The sequence below is a fragment of the Xenopus laevis genome, chromosome 5L (genome assembly GCF_017654675.1).
Source record: "Xenopus laevis strain J_2021 chromosome 5L, Xenopus_laevis_v10.1, whole genome shotgun sequence".
Classification (NCBI taxonomy): domain Eukaryota; kingdom Metazoa; phylum Chordata; class Amphibia; order Anura; family Pipidae; genus Xenopus; species Xenopus laevis.
The window spans coordinates 50,240,339-50,260,874 of NC_054379.1; the positions used below are offsets into that span (position 1 = coordinate 50,240,339).

At 37.9% G+C, this 20,536-nt stretch overlaps 1 protein-coding gene across 1 annotated transcript in view; it reads right to left on the reverse strand.

Moving 5' to 3' along the window:
- LOC108716692 (androglobin) overlaps positions 1-20,536 on the reverse strand; it is a 122,205-nt gene that overhangs the window by 70,724 nt on the left and 30,945 nt on the right. Inside the window, exons 7-11 of the mRNA XM_018263054.2 lie at positions 15,899-15,985; positions 14,925-15,118; positions 12,798-12,911; positions 3,619-3,713; positions 1,147-1,321 (exon numbers count right to left, since the gene is read on the reverse strand). Of these exons, the coding sequence (XP_018118543.1) occupies positions 1,147-1,321; positions 3,619-3,713; positions 12,798-12,911; positions 14,925-15,118; positions 15,899-15,985 (665 nt within the window). The remainder of the gene's footprint in view (positions 1-1,146; positions 1,322-3,618; positions 3,714-12,797; positions 12,912-14,924; positions 15,119-15,898; positions 15,986-20,536) is intronic.

The following is a 20,536-nucleotide window of genomic DNA, read 5'->3' on the forward strand; positions in this document are numbered from 1 at the left end:
GGGAGGGGACAGGGGCGACAGACTTAGTGGGCCTAGGGGCGTCCTCTATGTAAATCCGGCCCTGACTGCCCCTTGAGGAGAGACCTATCTCTGCCAATATTCAGTGGAATGTTGTGACAATAAACAAACAAGACTTTGTACTTGGCCCTCTAGGAATCCCGTTCCTATTGCTTCTTAGTTATACTAATACAAAACATGCAAGTTACTAATTTACAATGTTGACATGTTATCAAATGATCTAATTTATAATTCTTACTGTATCCTACACCTCAATCTATTGTAACCGGCACAATCCTAATCAATATAACTTTTTGGGAGTGGACAAGTTTTACCTTGCATGTTATTATATAAAAATGAAAAACTTAAATTCATTCCAAGAGTAAATATCACATAATATAGTTGTTATTATGACTGCAAATCTTTGTAATATACTTTGTATACAGGGTCAGACTGGGTCGGCGGGACACCAGGAAAAAACCTGGTGGTCCGCGGCCATTGTGGGCCCCGCAGTGAGGTGGAGGCAGGTTTGCAAGCAGCTGCCAAAGGGGGGCATGAAGTTGGCGGGGGGATCGGGTTCCCGGAGTGGATGCATACACGCCCCTGATATGGCAGCCCCAGTGGGCCCGGAACCCCCAGTCCAGCACTGTTTGTATAAGTTAAAAGCCTTCAGTTATTTTTTTTGCACATGTCTAAAGAAGATCTGTAGAAGTGTGTGCTAAATAAAAATTTTTTTTTATTGAACTATATTTTATTCTATAATCACAATAACCATTCATACTATATAAAACATAATTAGATAACATCTTCTAAGAATTCCCACAAAGCTTTGGTGAGCAGTCTGACTTGTTTAATACTTTTGGAATGTTATGTTGTAGATACAAACATTTTTCACAGAAAATAACTACCGTAGTGCCATTTTAATAGGACTTACTTTAAAGGCACTATTTTGACATATCAGATCACTCAATGCTATATATTGTGGGAAGGAATGATAATAGGAATATCAGTCTGTCTCTTGGAAATTAGAGATCATGAGGACTGAATAATGAATGATAATTTACATCAATTGACATTATATATATATGTATATATAAACCCACAGGTTTTGTAGAACTCATCAGGAATTGCAAAAACACAATACTTTACCTTTTGCTTCATCTGTCACTGTAATTTCCTTTTTTGGCCTTATAAGTTTCCATCGTGGTACAGGTGGGGGCTTTGGAGAACCAACTAGAGGACAGGATCTGGTTCTAGTTACAAGCACTGGATGGTTGTAAATATGAGAAAGACCATATTGCCGTAACTTTTCTGAAGAGTCTGCCTATAAACAAAAATAGTATCACATTTGATTTTAAAGGTTTTACTTTTGTAAAATGCACCCTGGATAAGTGGAAAACAGGTTATTTTTTATCTTATTAAAGGACCATTATACCCTCAAATATTCCTGAACATTGCATCTGAAAAAAAACATGAAAAATTATTTTTGAACAACACTGTCAGACAAGGGGATATAAACACAGTACTGTGTGTCACATTAGTTTTTTTATGTCTGGAGTTTTGATGCAATTAGTTTGAACCTATAATACAGGTATGGGACTGTTTCTGGCTCCGGTCACTTCAAAACCAGGCAGGCGCATGTGTGTGCAGTGAGAGAGACCTGGGGTTTTCTGGATAATGGATCTTTCCGTAATTTTGATTTTCATGACTTAAAGGAGAACTAAACCCCCTTTAGGCAAAAGTCCCCACTGGTCCCCATCCCTGCCTCCCCCCTGCACAGTGTTACCCCTGAATTGTGTCCCCCTCTTGAAATACTGACCACACATACAGAGCCAGCGCAGCGGAGCTCACGGGTGCCATAAAAAAAGTTGTTATATTGCCCTACAAATGAGCCCAGTGTATAGTTTATGTGCCATATGTTAGGAAATGTAGGGTGGAAGCCAGTTACCCCCAAAAAAACTTACGCTCTATTTCAGCCTATCACCCTGAAAAAGAAAAAGACAATAGTGTTTTTTGGGACTATTTTTTAGGAACTCCTATCTACTCTATTGCACTTCGCCTGGTCTGAGGTGGCGAAGGCAAGTCTGGCGCAAAAAGTTCAGTAAAATCCAAATCTTTGTGAATTTGCGTAGTTTTGCCCATTCGCCAGAGCGAAAATTCGGCAGGCGTTAGGGAGCGAAGTACAGATATAGTCTATCTCCTTCACTAGCAAAGTTACGACATCGACTGTACCGAAATGCCGTCACACTGGTGGATTTTCGCCTGCGTTAGTCACTTCGCCCTTTAGTAAGTTTGCCCCTATGGGAGATGGCCTTGTTGTAATTTGGAGCTTTCTGGATAACGGTTTCCGGATAACGGATCCCATAACTGTATTATTAAATTATATAAAATAGCATTCATTTTAAAATGAACTGGTTTTGTGCACAGAAAGACAGAAAACTGCATTATTATGCTAAAAACTGAAATGAAATCTATTATCTACAATGGGTAAGACTTGAGGTTTTACAGATAGATGTTTATTTTGTAATGTGGAGCACTGCAATTAAAAAGGCCAATATGAAGCATTTCAATATGCAAATAAAATCCCAATTGGTTTGTTTTGCCCTCAACATGGATTTATGCCAGAGTATTAAAAGAGTCTTATTACAGGGCAAAACCTGTGAAAACATAACAATTGCTTGTTTAAATAGGATACTACATACGTGATATGTACAGTTGTATTTTGAATCTTTCTGTGCAGTGCTTTTCACTTCTATATTTCTAACTAATTGGGTTGAAGCAATTGCCCAAGGCATTGGTAGCTATATAATCTTTGAGTAATGTTTTGCTATATTCTATGATAGCTTTCCAAAAGAAAGTCAGAATCATTTCCTACGAGTATTGCTCATTAGAATCAAGTGATATAATCCAAGTTATTTTGTATTTTATATAGTTTATAAAAATATTTGTGAATGCTACTTAAAGTGGACCTGTCATCCTAAGGAATAGTTACAAATTATATGTTATCATGTTAGTCAAGCAAGATAAACTTTACTTACACTGTATAAATTATTTAAATCTTGTTCCCTTCAGTTTTGGAATTCACAATCAAAGCAACCAGACAGGTGCCATTTTGTGGACTCTTAATAAGGCAAGCTTTGCATCATGCCAAAGTCTTGTTTATGTGCAAGAATGAGGCATTTGATGCTCATGCCCTGGCTACACAATTAGATGGTTAGGGAGGAAAGGTATGTGGGGAGTGAAGGGACATCTAGGAATTTCAGAAAGTGAAAGAAAATACCTGCCCTGCCTTTATGCTTAAGACATAGAGGTGGGGCAGCCAATATTTGATTGAAAGCTGGGATTTTTTAAATGCATTTCTAACAGGTATGGACGTGTTGATAAAAAAAATAATTTGGGTTTAATTTTCCATTTAAAAGGACTTTTATTATACAGTTTTTGGGTAACCTTTAATGCAGTTTCATATGGTAGCAGTTTGATCGTTTCAATTTAAGTTTATAACAAAATAACATGCAAAATGAACAATATAGTAAAAACAAAATGAAAACGTTTATGTGATCTATTGACAATTTTTAGATTAAATATAATGGTTCACTGCTGTGTAAAGGATAAAGATCTTACCATCTGCCCCAGCACAGAAGTCTTATGTTCACTCAGTTGGAGCGGTGAGTAGCTAGCATACACCACCATCTGCGGAGTCATTTGCACCATACTGCCTGTAAGAAATCATTTCACATTCACTGACTCTGGACATACATATTCAATTTAAAGGAAACTGTAGAGATGAATTGTAACTGTAAGCACAAGTGCTGTTACAACAAGCACAATAGTAAAAATATAATTGTGCTTATCTCACGTTTTCTGCTTAATTAGGACACAATTTTATCATGAAAATGAGAGCAACATTAACATAAATTGTATGCCCCACAGTTTAGGCCAATGTAATTTAGGGATATGTGAAAAAGATAATTACAAGTTCCCAGAGTCGATTCTCAGAGGTACGACGTGCCAAGTTAATAAAGCAATTCCTTCGTTTTACGTCTACACATAAAATTGGATTTTAAAACCCTAATACAAAGGATTTAATTGATTTAAAGGAACAATAGATGAGTCAACAAATAAAATTTTTGCAATATGCAGCAGTAAATATGAAAACCTGAATTCTTATTATATGCTCATTTGCATTACTGTCTAAGTGAAAAAGCTATAAAATCCTGGAATCGAGGATACTGTGGACACAAAAATATTGTATACAGTATACAAATTTGCAGGCTATGTTTGCATTGGATGGATTTGGGGGAAATGTAGTAACATTTGCAAAGAGAACAAATTTGCAAATAAAAATGTGCATTTCGCAATGTAATATTGTTCATTAGGCTATTGTTGCATTGCGAATCTCATTTGCACACTGCAAACCTTTTACCTGCTTGAAGGTGGCTTAAACTTTTGGAGCAAAAGTAACAACTTTTTCATTAAGAACTTTTATTACATATACTGCACACTATCGCAAGGACACTAAGAACTTTTGGAGCAAAATTAACAACTTTTTCATTAAGAACTTTTATTACATACACTGCACACTATCGCAAGGACACAAAGAAAAAAACGTCAAAGAACTGAGACAATATGAAGATCCTGTTCATTCTCTGATCAGTGTTTGTCTTTCCTAACAGGGTAGTAAGTTGATCTGGGGTACAAAGAACAAGACTCTGAGTAGTCTGAAGTCTGCACGGGGAAACCATTTGTGAGTGAAGTGTTCAGTGGATTGCAAGGCTTCTTAAGGCTCACCTGATTTTGCTGTGTTTGAAAGGGCTGGAAATCCTTCACAGTGCACTAACCCCACCTCCACTGCCCCCCAAATGCTTTGTGCTTGCAACAGGCTAGTGATGAAATTAAAGCTGTCTCCATCCCAAGCACCAATAGGGGTATTAATACCCTTGCAAAGTTTATGGTGGTAGCCTGGAGGGTATTATGTTGACTTCTGAACCAGTGCCTGTTTGTAAAATAATAAAACCCGATATGGCAAAAAACATACTTTATATGCACTGTTTGCACATGACTATTTACTGCAGGGCCAGAACTAGGGGTAGGCTGAAGATATATGTGCCATGGGTAAAACAATGGGCGTCAGGCACATTTCTCTAATGCCTGCTCTGGCCCTTTTGTAACTTGTTACCAGCTCCTTCTTCAAAGCAGGTACCAGAACAGTGAATAGCAGGGGAAATCAGGGAAACTTATTGCATGGAGGGAATAGTGGGAGAGGGAGGTGTCGAGTGGGGGGAAGAGGTGTGACAATTGGGGTCCCGTTCATGGTTTGACCCAAGCACTGATTTACTGTATTCCAGATAGGAAGCAAGTTGGCACAGTGGTTTAGCACTTGAGGTTTCCTCCAACAACCAAATATATGTAAGATGGTTAATTGACCAATAATATTTCCCATAATGTGTGTGAATGTAATAGGGACATTACAATGTAATCAGTGCACTGGAAGGCTACAAGTACCTTTGCAAATAGTGTCAATGCATACTCAATTTTGCGTCCATTCTGATGCTTTGTATTTGAACTTGATGAGCCCTGGTGACTAGCAACTATCAACTAACAACTAGCTTTCCTATTACTATTATTAACCCAAGGGGATAGCAGACATGTACTGGGGTTTATGTTACATTTCCTGATTGTTCTTTATTTCTGCTGATGGTATTTTTTTAGCCTGGATTTCGGAAGCATAAAGCTGACATTTTATGAAAAATACCTGGAAAATCTGAATGGGAGCATTTTTTTTATTTGTATTCAGCACATTGTGTTGTTTTTACAATTACAGTGCCGAAAATGCTTTTACATGGTACTGTACATTATGTCAGTGAAGACAATTTATACATCACATTATGCAAAATAACAATAATTTTAGGTCAGTTCTATTCACTACCAGAATACAGCATCTCTGCTCACCAAACTCTTTTAGGGGGTTATTTATCAAAGGTCAAATGTTAGAGTTTTTTTATTCCTCGAATGAACTCACGTTGCTAAACTAGGAATTATAACACAAAGTTACAGTGCCAGAACTAGGGCTGGCAGAAGAGGCACGTACCTGTGGTACAACAGTGGGGGCACCCCACATATTCTTCTCTCTGCCTACCCTTAGTCTGGGCCTTTGCCCCCCCCCACCACCCGCTTACTACTAAACCTTATCCCCAAATGAGCCATCACCACACATGTGCTTATTCCAATAAGGATGTGGGCAAGGTGGCCAACTGGTTTGCCTAGAACACCCGGCGGGCTTGGCCCAGCACTGGAGAGGTACGCTTTTTTCATTGTAAATGCATTAGAGCTCTGGAAGCTGTTTGTCACCAAATTTAGAAATCAAACTTCCATTTATCATCAGGTTAGACTAATCCTTTTGGTGCAGAAAAAGCAAAAACAGTAAAACAGTAATGGGTATTTCAGCACTGTACACATAAGGGGGCTGGTGTATTCACTAAGAATTACCCTTACATTTAGCATGAGTGAATTCACAGAGGCCTTTAGCATTAGTTTGTAAATCTTTTGTTTCAAGTCTGTAAAAGCAATTGGCAATTGCGAGAATCCTGGAATTATTACAGGTATGGGATCCATTATCCAGAATGCTCCAAATTACAGAAAGGCTGTCTCCCATAGACTCCATTATAATAAAATAATCCACATTTTTAAAAATGATTTGATCCCAACTAAGATATAATTAATCCTTAATAGAAAAAGAACCAGCCTATAGGGTTTATTTAAAGGGTAACCACAAAAACATAACATAGCTTTTTGAAATGTACACATAATTTCAAGCCACTTTGTAATATACATCATTTAAAAAATATGCATGATTTTTATTGGTTTCTGACAGTTCCCTAAGCCTAGCCCCCTGCTCTCCTGCTGATCTCTCTGACTACTTTGCTTAGCTGGCTGACTACTGTTACTTTGTATCAGAAGCCAGCTGTCCTTAGCCTGCATCCTCCAAACCCCACAATTCCCTGCACACATTATTTCAATAAGGAAAGGAACATCACAGTGCAATGCATTGTGTGTTGTTGAGTTCCTGCATGCTGTCTATAAGCTGTGGAGAAGTTGTTACAATTTGCAACATCAGTGTTTTAGTCCCGCCTTCCCTGACAGGATTTTAAATGATGCAGAAAGAGAAGAACTGTTAAACAGCTGGATTTCAGCATAGAAAATTGCATGTATTCATACTTTTTGAAGAAACAGGTAACTGTGATTATATTAGGGGTTTCTGTGTTATTTGGGCCTCTTTATCAAATTTTGGCTTGGAAGCCAGAGTTTCCCTTTAACAATTACATGATTTAAGGTAACCAAGAAAGATCGTTTGTTTCAATAGACACGTGTAGAGTTGAATCATCAGATACAGGTAGAAACATTAGCACTAACAATGGGTGATGTTTGGGTGCCTTCAAAGGCACCCAATCAAAATTTTCATTCCAGCCTGACCGATATCCAAGTCTCCTGCCGATATCGGTCGGCTCTTTTCCCACCATACACGCACCGAATATCGTCCGAAAATTTTTTTGTGCGATATTATCTGTGCATCTATGACCAACTTCAGAGAGACGTAAAGCAGGAAGTTGGGTTCTAGGCTATTATGTCAGACATCTTTAATTCCAGCCTTTATAGATTACATCTATTTACTCCGTTTTTATTTTTACCCTGAACTGTTCGTAAAAAACATAAAGAATATTGTCCTTCTTTACTTTCACTCTACCCTCTGGCTTTGTCTCTGGCAGAATTACAGGTGGATCATCTGGGAGACCATAAATCACCATAAATCTTCTCGCTCTGATCTTAAAAGTTCAACAGAAGGTGGGGGCACATGAAAAATAATATGACTCTTTGCTAACAAGTCCTGTGTGACTTGAATGAAAAATGTATATTGGGGTGTCACTGCTCCATTTTAAAGAGCACCCATGGTGTCACCAAAACTGGTTGTTCCATCTGTATCACTAGGTATTCCACTACTCAGTATGTAACAATGTTAAACATGACAAATATGACCATGATTAAGATATTCCTTTTCCTTATCTGTCTCTGCATTTTAAGACTGTATGGGTCTATTTAATATATATTCTGTTTCATAAGAACAGAAAAAGTATTATTTAATCTGTGCTTGAGAGATGATGATCTGCAATACCCATCTTGATATTTCTCTTTATACATTCTCTGTATATACAACACAGAGCATCTTGCTAAAAATCATTTTCTGCTGTGGTTACAATCATGCCATCTGCCTGTCTCTTTCAAACGTGCACAGTGTACTGCCACTGGCATTGTGACAATCTGTGTTCTGCCAGTTGCTCAAGAAACATCTAACAATACTGTTTGTGCTGTTTTGAAAAGCTTGTTGTATTACAGATGGATACATTTGCATATGATTTCACTTAAAATGCAGTTGTTCATGTTGAAACATAATACCATCATATAATATACAGTAAATATATCTACAAACACATAAGGGGATTCCAGTAAAGAGTGCAGTGCAAAATGTTAAATTCCGATCCATATAGGCATGTTTTTTAACCAACAAGTACAAAGGCCCTGGACAGCAGTGAAAGGCTAAAAATGAGCGCCCCCTAGTGCTCATTCAGAAAAAAAAAACATGAACTTTGCCCTGCAAGTAGTAAATTACCTCTACAGTTTTCCCCAGACTTTCTAAGTAACTTGCACGTGATGCACCAATATGGATGCAAATGAGCACATGTGCTGGCAAATAACAAGTTGTGGTACACATTTTAATTGCTGCATTTGTGTGTGAATGAATTCCCTCCTGAAGTGCAGTCTAAATAACAGCATACACGTCCAATTCACCTGACAAGAGTTATTTGACTCTATGGGGCAAACTCACTAAAGGACGAAGCGCCTAACGCTAGCGTTAATTCGCTAGCGTAGCGCATTTTCGTTAATTCGCCGATTCACTAACGGACACTGGTGTAAATTCGGTAGTGTTACTGCGCACTCTTACGCCTGGCGAATTTGCGCAACGGATGTAACTACGCAAATTCACTGACGCGCGCATTTTTCTGAACGCTCCCATTTATACCAGACTTCCTTCGCCACCTCAGACCAGGCGAAGTGCAATAGAGTAGATAGGGATTGCTTCAAAAAAAGTTAAAAATTTTTCTAAGTCCCAAAAAATGCTGAAGTTTTTCCTTTTTTTATGGGTGATAGGCTGAAAAAGATCGAAAAAAATTTTGGGGCTACCCTCCTTCCCCCCTACATTTCCTAACTCATGGCACCTTAACTATACAGTGGGCACATGTGTAGGGCAAAATAAAAATTTTATTTGCTGTTTTGAAGGTTTCCCAGGCTTGTTTAGTGATGCTACATATACCTAAACCAACTTCAATTTGGCACCGTATGCAAATTAAGCATCGCTAGTGTAACTTCGCTTTGCTTGGCGAATTAACGCTAGTGCAACTTCGCAACCTTACGCTTCCCCTGAGCGCAACTTTGAATTTTAGTGAATTTGCGTAGCGCTGGCGAAAATACGCCTGGCGAAGTGTGGCGAAGCGGACGCTGGCGCAACTACGAATCTTAGTGAATTTGCCCCTATGGGTGTTAAGAAGGAAAACCTAGAATAACAGGTATGGGATCCGTTATCCAGAAAGCTCAAAATTTTGAAAAGACCATCTCACATAAACAACATTTTATCCACATTTTTTAAAAATGATTTCCTTTTTCTCTATAATAATAAAACTGGACCTTGTACTTGATCCAAACTAAGATTAAATGATTAGGCCGGCATTTGTGGCGAGGCCACAAAGGCCTGGGCCTAGGGCGGCAATTTATTAGGGGCGGCATATCACCCAATGGGGAGCACTGGGGATGGCTGCATGAGCTACATGAGCTTGTGCGCCCGCTGGGGGTAGTATGGGCGGGTGCTAGGACCAGATCACTTGAAAATTCAGGGAAACTAAAAATTCATGTTGCAGGGCTGCACTGGTTGCATTTACAAAGTATATTAGGATTAGTTCCGCCCTTCTAGTTAGGTTTTCCTTTGTATCCCTGATTTTTTACATGATCAAGTAATCTTATCCTAAGTACTTCTTTGGCTCAAATTTTAAAGACATTTAGGGGGTTATTTATTAAAAGTCAAGTTGTGTTCTTCCCAAAAAAATGTTTAGTTTTTAAGGGTAGTTTTCAGTAAAAACTAAAAAAAAAACGGATTTTTTTTCGAGATTTATTATGCCCTGAAGCTCCAATCCGAAATGACTTCAGCTTAAACCTGTCAATGTCATTTGAAGATGTTTGTAGCCTTCATGATGTTACGGTTTTGCTTGAAAACCCGAAAAATTCAAGCAATTTGAGTGTTTTTTTTCCTCCGAATGCACTGATTTGAGTTTTTTACATTCAAGTTTTTTCAGAAATAAAACATTTGAGTTGTAAGTTTATTTGAGGTATAAAAAAACCTCACAAGCTGGACCTTTCATAAATAACCCCCTTGGAGTTAGATTTTCAGTAAAGCTTCTAACTTTCTTGAACTATTCACACTAAAAAGGACCCCAGACAAAACTTTGTTCCTCAAGGGGTGCTTTAGTCCTTGAAGACTGAAAATCTCTTTTATAGTTTCTGCTAAAAAGAGAGGGAAATTCAATGCCCATGAGACATGGGTTCAGATAATGTACAATGTAGCACCATTTTTGTAGAGCAGCCATATAATATGGGAAGAAGCTATTGAGGAATCTTATATAAGAAACATTTCTTGGTGTTGTTGGAGACACAGGCAATACAGTACAATTCTAATCCATTCATACCATTAAATCAGTGCCAATAAATAAGTCCCAGGCATTGCTAATATAATGTAATTTTAATTGGTAAGAATAGGACACACTGTAAATGTGAACACAGTGCATACACAAACTATATAGCATGCAAACTATTCTGGCTAATTAAAAGTGATATACTGTACTAATATACTGTAACATTCAAAAATAAACAGACATAATGCAGCATTTGCATTACCTTGGTTAACCAGTCATCAGAAATAATATAGGGAGATGAAAATTTGCTATCATCAGACAGGAATAAATTAATTAGGAAATAGAAATACAGGTCATTTGGAAATCTATAATGAAACTTAATTTCAGACAGATTTCTATGTCTATGTTTTCTTTTGATCAAAACAGAACATTGTCTTAATCATATATCTGAATGTTTTCTCCAACTATTTCATTACTTTGTAGTGAAGGTAAGGCCACACAAAAACTAGAAATACACAGCTGCTTTGTTATATTTGTCCTTCTCCCTATGCACATACACAACTTCTGCGTGAAAAACAGCTAGGTGTTTGGTTTGCTTTAAAAGGAATAATGTTGTTTGTGTTTGATAGTAGAACATTACAGATGTGTTTGTTGCCAAGACAATATCATTCTCCCCAAATTATATTAATTCCTCTGAGTACATAACTGTCTGAAATCAACACAACAGGTAGTACCGTTCATTTAAATAATTGGCATGTTTATATTTCGAAGAAAAAAGTAAAACTAGATCTGCTTCAATTGAAATTTGCAGGTTATTAAAAAAAAGTGCAGGCCAACTTAATTAAAAAAAAGTGCTCATTAAAATAGCCGATTGCCTCAGAGCATAATATCAAAGGCTATTGTAGCTATATAGTTTATATATATGTGAGTGTATATATATATAGGTTTGCATGTGTGAGTGTGTATGTTTGTATGTGTATGTGTGCGTATTGGATCCATTATCCAGAATATATATTGTGGTAGAATGACCACAGAAATGTGTAAAAAGGTGAGTTTTGCCTTTAATTTCTCCCCAATAGGAGATGAATGCTGCAAGGGAGATGTTACCAAAGGCTCGGGCCTAGGTTGGCAATCCCCAGTACTCCAGACTTGATGCTTAAAATTTGTGCACCAATGAAGGGGAGGGGATGGGGTAATGAACGGCGGTAGGCCTAGGGACACCTGCTATGTTAATCCGGCCCTGGATGTTACAAAACAGGTAATGGTCTCTCTGTTTAAAGGATATTGCTAGCTGGCCCTGGAAGCTATAGGGGTAAATTTATCAAAGTGTGAAGTTCCGCCACCAGAGTGAAATTCCGCAGCTCTCAATTCATTTCTATGGGATTTTGAAAGGCGTATTTATCAATGGGTGAAAGTGAAAGTTCACCCTTTGATGAATACGCCTTTAAAAATCCCATAGAAATGAATGGGGAGAGGCGGCATTTCACTCTAGTGGCGGAACTTCACTATTAACTTCACTCTTTGATAAATATACCCCTTAGTGTTCTAGAAGGAACAGGCAATACATTCCAGTGGTCCGATTTGCATGTTGGAGCTCACTTTCCACAGAAAGGCTGTCCTGTGGAAAGTTATTTAATTGTAATGTGAGAGTGTTAGGAAGGTCTCTCAGAGCAGGGCACAGAACAGGAAGGTCACCTGTCTGTGTTAGGAACTCCCAGAGGGGCTGGGGTGCTGCCTGCCACTGCAAGGTGCAGAGGGAGACATGACCAGGTGACTGAGAGTCTAAAGTGATTGAGGAAAGCTGGGTTTCCTCTTTTCAACCCAACTTAACTATGTAACTATGGAGCCTTTCCCGCTGTGTTTTTCCTGCATACATTCTTATGTGAGTGATTGTGAATTTGTGGCATAAGGAAAGACACATTAGAGGTCACTTAACAACATGCATGTATTAAGACTTTAGGCAGTTTTGTACCATCATTTTAAAAACAAGTGCGAATGAACAGATCAGTCCTAAGTTTTTTAGGCATTTTTGTACATATAACATCTTCTTACAAAATATCTACTTACAGTCTTGGGTTGACTGAAGAAGTGGGTTTGATAATTCTGAAGCAGGGCGTGCAGAATGAGAAGCAGATCTAATTTTTTCCTTTTCTCCTTTCTTTTTTCCAGCATCTCTTTGTTCTGGAAAAGAAAATGAGTTAGTCACTATTTGTAGACCACACCACAGTCTCTCATTTGTGAAACTGAAAAATTATTTTGGGAATTCCACTTTACTATTAAAAAGAGAAGGCAATCAGTAGAAAAATAAGAATAACGGAAGTAATTTTTAGTCTTTTTACTAAATTTCATGATAATGTTCAGTTCTATGTTTTATCAGAGGGAGATAAATGAGAAGGAATTTAGAAAGGTGGCCGAGGTAGTGGAGGAGATGAAAAGACATGGTTTACAGTCAGGGTGCAGAGATTTAGGGTAATGACAATTGTAACATTCCCAAACCATTTTTGGGTTCCTAAAATAAGATAAACAATGGCCTCTGGCCTCGGCACCCAGCCATTATTATGAAATGATTTACTTGTTGATTTAATAGTAGTAAATAAACTGGAGATGAGGGCTCCTGTCATGTCTGTTCAGGAAATATAATGTGACCAAGGCTCGGAATATCTCCTATCTGTCAAGTACTAGGCTTGTTAATTTCTCATTGATCAATACCCAATTAAGTTTATTTTTCATGTGTTGAATGGGTAAAATAGGGGACATTTTTAATTTAGCTCTTGTTAGTACAGTTTGTGTGTTATAAGAGCCCTTGTGTATCTACTGATCTTGGGAATTCTTTTGCTTAACAGGGCCTCTTCTGGATATCTCCTCAGGTACACTTGGGTGACTAAATAAGAGCATATAGCCTAGCCAAATATTGAATTACTTTTGGACATTGTCATCATATATGCATAACTTTCCCTCCCCTCTGCAACCTCTAAAACAGTGTGGCTTATGCCTAGGATTTATTTTAACTAATCTGGTAGGCACCATGTACCAGCAAATTTATCAGATTTTTTTAAAATTAAAAAGTCTGACCAAACTAGAATCCACAATTTGACCTTATCTATTATTTAATAAGTACAATATAATTAGATTGGGAAAAACTCGATAAAATCAAGTGAAACCCTGATTTTTTTCAGACTTTTTCCAGAAAAGTCAGAATTTTTCGGATTTTTGCCTGAAAAGCCCAAAATAGTCAGATTTTTGGGCAAATTCCAGCACAGACCACAGAGACTTCCAAATAGGATAGGGGACCTCTCCCATTGACTTATACACAACCTCAGCAGGTCAGATATGGCAGATTATCACATTAGGACTTTTTCCATCCTTGGGGTATAATAAATGTCAACAATTACATTTTTTCCCACAGTTTTCATGTTTTTGGAATTTCGACTGTAATAAATAACCCCCTTGATGTTGCAAACCATTTATAGATAAATAGCAAAGCACATGCTTCATACTTCGGGCTTAGGGAATGTAAGTTAGTTTTGTCTTCTTTGAAGCATGCAGTCAAGATATAGGTGTTGCCATGCACCTTAAAACCTATGGAACTATAGATTGTACTGCTGAGGCCTATATGGACAACATGGCGTTTTTTGTTTTTTTACTAATAGCAACAACAGGTCCTTATTGACTATAAAAAGTAACCCTAATCTCTGCCCTTCTGGAAGGAAAAACCTTCTGGCATTGCATGCCGCTGCAACAGTACCAAAACTGGCCATACACAGCACTAGGCTTACACTGTTACTCAAGATGGGATTGCTAAAATTTCATTTATAGTTAAAAAATCAGAGCAATGGTTCTAAACTAGTGAATGCTGATTAAGTATTATTTGCTATAAAGAACACACTGGAGACATAAAGAATATTAAATGGGACCATAAATGATATTTATGTAGAGAATATGAACCACTGCATGCAAGGCTTCAAATGCCATTTGTTTTAATATTATCTTAAATTTAAATAACTATGTTAAGGGCATCAAAACATGCTGTGATTTTATTTTTCCTGCATACTGCATAAAGAGGAATAAAATTCACTCAGATGCAGTTTCTTTTTTGCTTAGCATTTATAAAATCAGGACTCCTACTGGTCTCAACATTGAAAGTAACTTCAGTAATGCTAAAATAGGTGCTTGAAATAGCATTAGAAATTAAACCTTTGTTGGACTTCTCAGGTGGCTTTATAATGACTGGGATAACAGGTCCATCTATTTTAACTTCAGGTGGCTTTATTTCCTTTGATTTGTCATCAGTGGTAGGAGATTTAGCATCAGGATTTTCTTCATCAGGTAACGTGTATTCAGGAACTATTCCCTTTAAGAGATCCCAGACTTCATTTAAATAATTGTTTCTAGAAAAGGAAAATATTAAAAATATGATACACATGATTTGAAAAGCAATTCTATATGTTGATATAAAATGCACCTTCATTTTAAGCATTTTTTACTTACATACAATTTTTTTATAAATGTTCAATTAATCATAATGCAAGTGTAATTGCCTGTTTATTTGCATTTGTTAAACTTAGTGGGAGCACCCATAATTCTTGCTTGAATAAGGGTATTTATGTATTTTAATGGAGCAGTGAAAGTAAAAAAGTGACATGAAATTTCATTAACATCAAAATATCAGACAAGCAATACATCAACTCCAAAAAATTTATATTTGCAAACATGTAAGGGCTTGTTTATATACACCTAATATTCTTGCTCGCTAGTTTCATAAAGGGATACATGGTGGCTATCACTGTACAATCCCTTGCTGCCAAAATAGTCACAAAGTGGGAAAGTGTGCCAATGGGAAATCACCTTGGCACTAGCCAGTGAGACAGAAATGTGCTCATAGTTCATAGTTTTTACAACAAATGCAGGAGCTGCTCAGTACAGCTCAATATAAGTAGTCCCTGTGGTCATACATATATCAAGTGTTCACACACAAATCATAGTTTTAAATGAACCCAAGGGCTGCCCAGTGTAATACCATGGAAATCAGTGGATCACGAGCTTTATTATCAGAGAAGCAAACTGTGAATGCTTTCAGAAAAAACAAAACAACCCAAAAAAAGCTTTCCGTGCAGTGTCACTACCATGGCACTAACAGGGCAAAATAGTATTATTATGTCAAAACTTACTCAAGTGGTATAACCTCTAGTAACCATCCAGTCAGTGAATGTAGAACAGTAAATTCTCCTAATTCTCTTTTAGCAAATCCATTAGTACTGTAATAGAGAAATATAAATACATTTAAGAATTTGCATATTGTAGTTGAGATGTAAAACATATCCCCATAACTGCCCAAAGCTTTTTTTTAAAGAATGAGGTAATTATTTGATATAATTATTTATCATTTGAGAGAATTGTTTAATTACAGCCACAGAAAGAAGCTGGACCTTGACTATTCAAATGCAGGGAAATTCAAATAGGTGTTAGTGTATCCATTCTCTTTGTGGTTCCCTTAACTTAAGCAGGGAAATATCAATATACAGGTATAGGATCCATTATCAGGAAACCTGTTATCCAGAAAGCTACAAATTACGGTAAGGCTGTATCCCATAGGCTCCGTTTTATCCAAGTTGATCGCAACTAAGATTTAATTAATCCTTATTGGAAACAAAACCAGCCTATTGGGTTTATTTAATGTTTAATTGATTTTCTAGTAGAACTAAGGTATGAAGATCCATATTACGACAAGATCCATTATCTGGAAAACCCTAGGTCAAGGGGATTTTGGATAACAGGTCCCATACCTGTACTCTGATTCCTATGTAGGACTTTGCAAAATAAGAACTTTACACTTTTATTTGTTTATAAACACAGAGGAAAAACGTGGAAGGAGAGAAGAGAGAGAATGGAAGAATGGAGACACAGGAGAATGATGAAAACCAGTCAAGCGAAGACAAGCGGAATAGTGGAAATCAGAGGTAGAAGAGAAGAAAGAAAAAACATAAAACATAAAAGAGAACAAAGTGGTTCTATATTAAAGGGGTGGTTCACTTTAAGTATGTTATAGAATGGCCAATTCTAGGAACATTTAGAGGCACATTTACTAAGGGTCGAATTTCAAAGTTAAAAAGCTTCGAAATTCGACCATCGAATTTGATACTTCGATAGTCGAAGTGTTTTTTCGATCGAAAACTTAGCCAAAGACTCTAGGAGGTTCCCCATAGGCTAAACAGTAATTCGGCAGGTTTAAGGTGGCGAAGTGTCTAAGTCGAAGTTTTTTAAAGAGACAGTACTTTGATTTTCGAATGGTTGAATTTGTGAAGTTTTTTCAATTCAAATCAAATTTTGGCCTATTCAATGGTCGAACTACCCAAAAATTACTTCGAAATTTGAAGTTTTTTCATTCGAAAATTCATTTTGACCCTTAGTAAATGGGCCCCTTACAGTTGGTTTTTATTATGTATTTTTTATAGTTTTTTTTAATTATCTGCTTATCAACTGGGGGGGGGTCACTGACCCCATCTAAAAAAACAAATGTTTTGTAAGGCTATGTCAGGGAGCCGGGAGGTCCCTCCAGGGAGGTAGTCGGGATCGAGGAGGAAGCCCTCTTGAGGGAGCAAGGTCGCGGTGTCCAAAGGGTTAATCAAAAGAGTAGTCGGGATCCAGGCAAGAGTTCAAAGGCAGGCAGAATATTAGCAAAGTCCAAAAGTCCAGGCAAGAGGTCAGCAACAAACAGGAAAAAGAAAGTCTTCAGCAAGGCAGACAGGAAACCCAGGAAACTTCACAGGAATGAATCCTATACTTGGGCGCCATTCTGGCGTCTTGGTAAGGCTTTTATATTTGAATTTGGCGCCATTCTGACGTCATCGGCGTCCTTGCGTCGACGCGCTGACATCATCGCGCCGGCGCCGCTACCCACTTGGCGGCCATGGGCGCCGCCATTTTGGGAGCGACGCCGGCAGGGAAGGACGCGCCGCCCGGAGCTCCTGGACCTGCTCCGGGTGGCGATCATGACAGGCTACAACTTTATTGTTATTGCTTTATTATTACTCATCTTTCTATTCAGACCCTCTGGTATTCATATTCCAGTCTTTCATTCAAATTAATACATGGTTGCTATGGTAATTAGGACACTAGTAACCAGAGCTGCTGAATAAAAAGCTAAATAACTCAAAAACCACAAATAATAAAAACACAAAACCAACTGCAAATTGTCTTAGAATATCACTCTCTACATCATACTAAAAGTTAACTTTAAGGAATTGTTTAGTATAAAAATAAAAACTGGGTAAATAGATAGGCTGTGCAAAATAAAAAATGTTTCTAATATAGTTAGTTAGCCAAAAATGTAATGTATAAAGGCTGGAGTGACTGGATGTATAACTTGTCAGTCAGAACCCAACTTCCTGCTTTTCAGCTCTCTTGGTTTACACTGACTGGTTACCCTGGCTACCAGGCAGTAACCAATCAGAGACTTGAGGGGGGGCCACATGGGTCATACCTGTTGCTTTTGAATCTAAGCTGAATGCTGAGGATCAATTGCAAACTCACTGAACAGATATGTACCATGTGGCCCCCCTTCAAGTCGCTGACTAGCTAAGCGTTATAGAGCTGAAAAGCAGGAAGTTGGATTCTGGCTGTTTTATTAGACATCTGTTCACTCCAGCCTTTATACATTACATTTTTGGCTAACTAACTATATTAGAAACATTTTTTATTTTGCACAGCCTATCTATTTACCCAGTTTTTATTTTCACACTGAACTATTCCTTTAAAGGTAAAAACCCCTTCAAAGTGAAAATATACAACCTTTTTTATATAACTTGTCGTGGGCCCCACCGGCCCAGACCCGCCAGACATAGCCAGCGATTCTGACCTCTCCCTCCCCCCCTGCCCAATCGCGTAAGGAAGGCACGATACGCAAAGCAGGTACGCGCCGGCTGGGGGGGGATAGAGGGAGCCCAGCACCAGCAACTGTGGCAGTGGGGGCCCTGCCACTGGGGGGGGGAGCGGCGGAGGGCCCTGCTACTGGGAGGGGGAGCAGCGAAGGACCCTGGCTGTGATTGGGGGGGCCCTTAATGTGTCAGCCCCGATGGACCCTGACTCCCCCAGTCCGACCCTGCGCAAGGGCCATTTACCACCCCATAGGCTCACAGTCATCCAACCTCTCCTTCACCTTGTTGCATTTTTCTAGCACTTGAAGCCCTCTGCTTTGCATTGTGGGTAGTGAACAGATTCTCTGGTAAACATAAAGGGCTGATTTAACTTAATTAGGTTGGGGAAAAGCTGTGCAATTTGTTGCTGCAAATTAGAAGTAAATAATCTGCAACAGTTGGAATTTTACCTCAGGGCTGATAAAAAACTGTATTAAATGCAGAATTAGTTTTATATCTCCATAGCTTTACAAATACTGAAAAATAAACAAGTATTTGTCAATATTTGCTTTATAGTCATGCTCAGAGACATTTGTTCTTTCACAGAAGCATGTGTTTATTCCCTTATTACTGTAATTTACCTGTTTTCCAATGCTCACCACATATTAAGCAGTTAAGAAGTACTTGCATACAAAATAAATGCAGGAAGTGTATTAATAGACTCCATAAATAAGAACATTGTATAATAGACTCCATAAATAAGAACACTGGATGCAAATAAATGGCAAATAAGGTCGCCACGTTTTCTGGAAAAATTATGAACATTCTATTATCTTATATATCTTCCCTTATTAGTAACACTGGCATCTACTTTCATTTGTACAAGGTGGTAATCATAATGGCACTAAGACCTTTAAAAAAAGAATACCATTGTCTTTTTTTCACTACTACTAATAAAAATTATAATTACATTCGATTCTAACCACATTTATTTTCTTCAGTTTCTGTTGTTAAACATCGAGTATTGTAATAAACATTTATACCTAATTTCCATATGAGCTTTGTATAAACACATGAGTGATAAACATTGTTGTACTAATCGGTACTACCAATCTGCACTTAAATAAAATGATGTTAAGTACAAAGCTTCCTGAAAGCATATTAGACATTTTAAAACAGCAAAAAACACACACAAGAAGAAACTAAAATATAAAAACTAACAAGCCATTCTAATGGCCTGCATAAGTACAAGGGAAAGAATCAGTGCCTAACCTACCATTTTTTAATTAGTTAATCCTATGCCCCCCTCTTGTGGGTAGGGGTAAGAGGCCAAGGTTCCCAGTGAGTGAACACCACAATACATTGGTAAAAAATCTTAGGACTGGCACAAATTGCCTTTATTGCCTATACCATCGCACACAAAACAGTTAAAGGAAAAGCGGTGTTAAGGGCACAACCATTGTAGGTTAGATGTGGAACAGAGGCAATGTCAGGTTACGATAGCAAAACTGAATATATGTAGGCTAGTTTTGCATTTTAAACTCTTAATAACACGTGGGAAAAGTTTTGCCTTCTCATTAGTAATTGTAGTCATAGGCCGGAATTTTTCTGGCCTACTTGGTGGAGGGGCGATAATCGAAGTCAGTATTGACCACTACCAGTTTTAAAACCACATTCATGTCATTACAAGCACTTTTAAGACCATATCCAAATTAATGGGGGTAGCATACCAAAAAACAAATGGTTGGGGCTCACTACAGGGGTATCACCCATCACCGATTTGTAAAAAAAAGTTCATTACATCCTATTAAGACATACTTCCTCCACTGTGGATGGTACAGTAACCCTGAGCACATCATTTAATACATTAGGGGCCCCTAACAACCCCCACCAGGCTCAACAGGCAGAGTATGGTACACACAGGCAGAGTATGGCACACAGGCAGCATAGGCA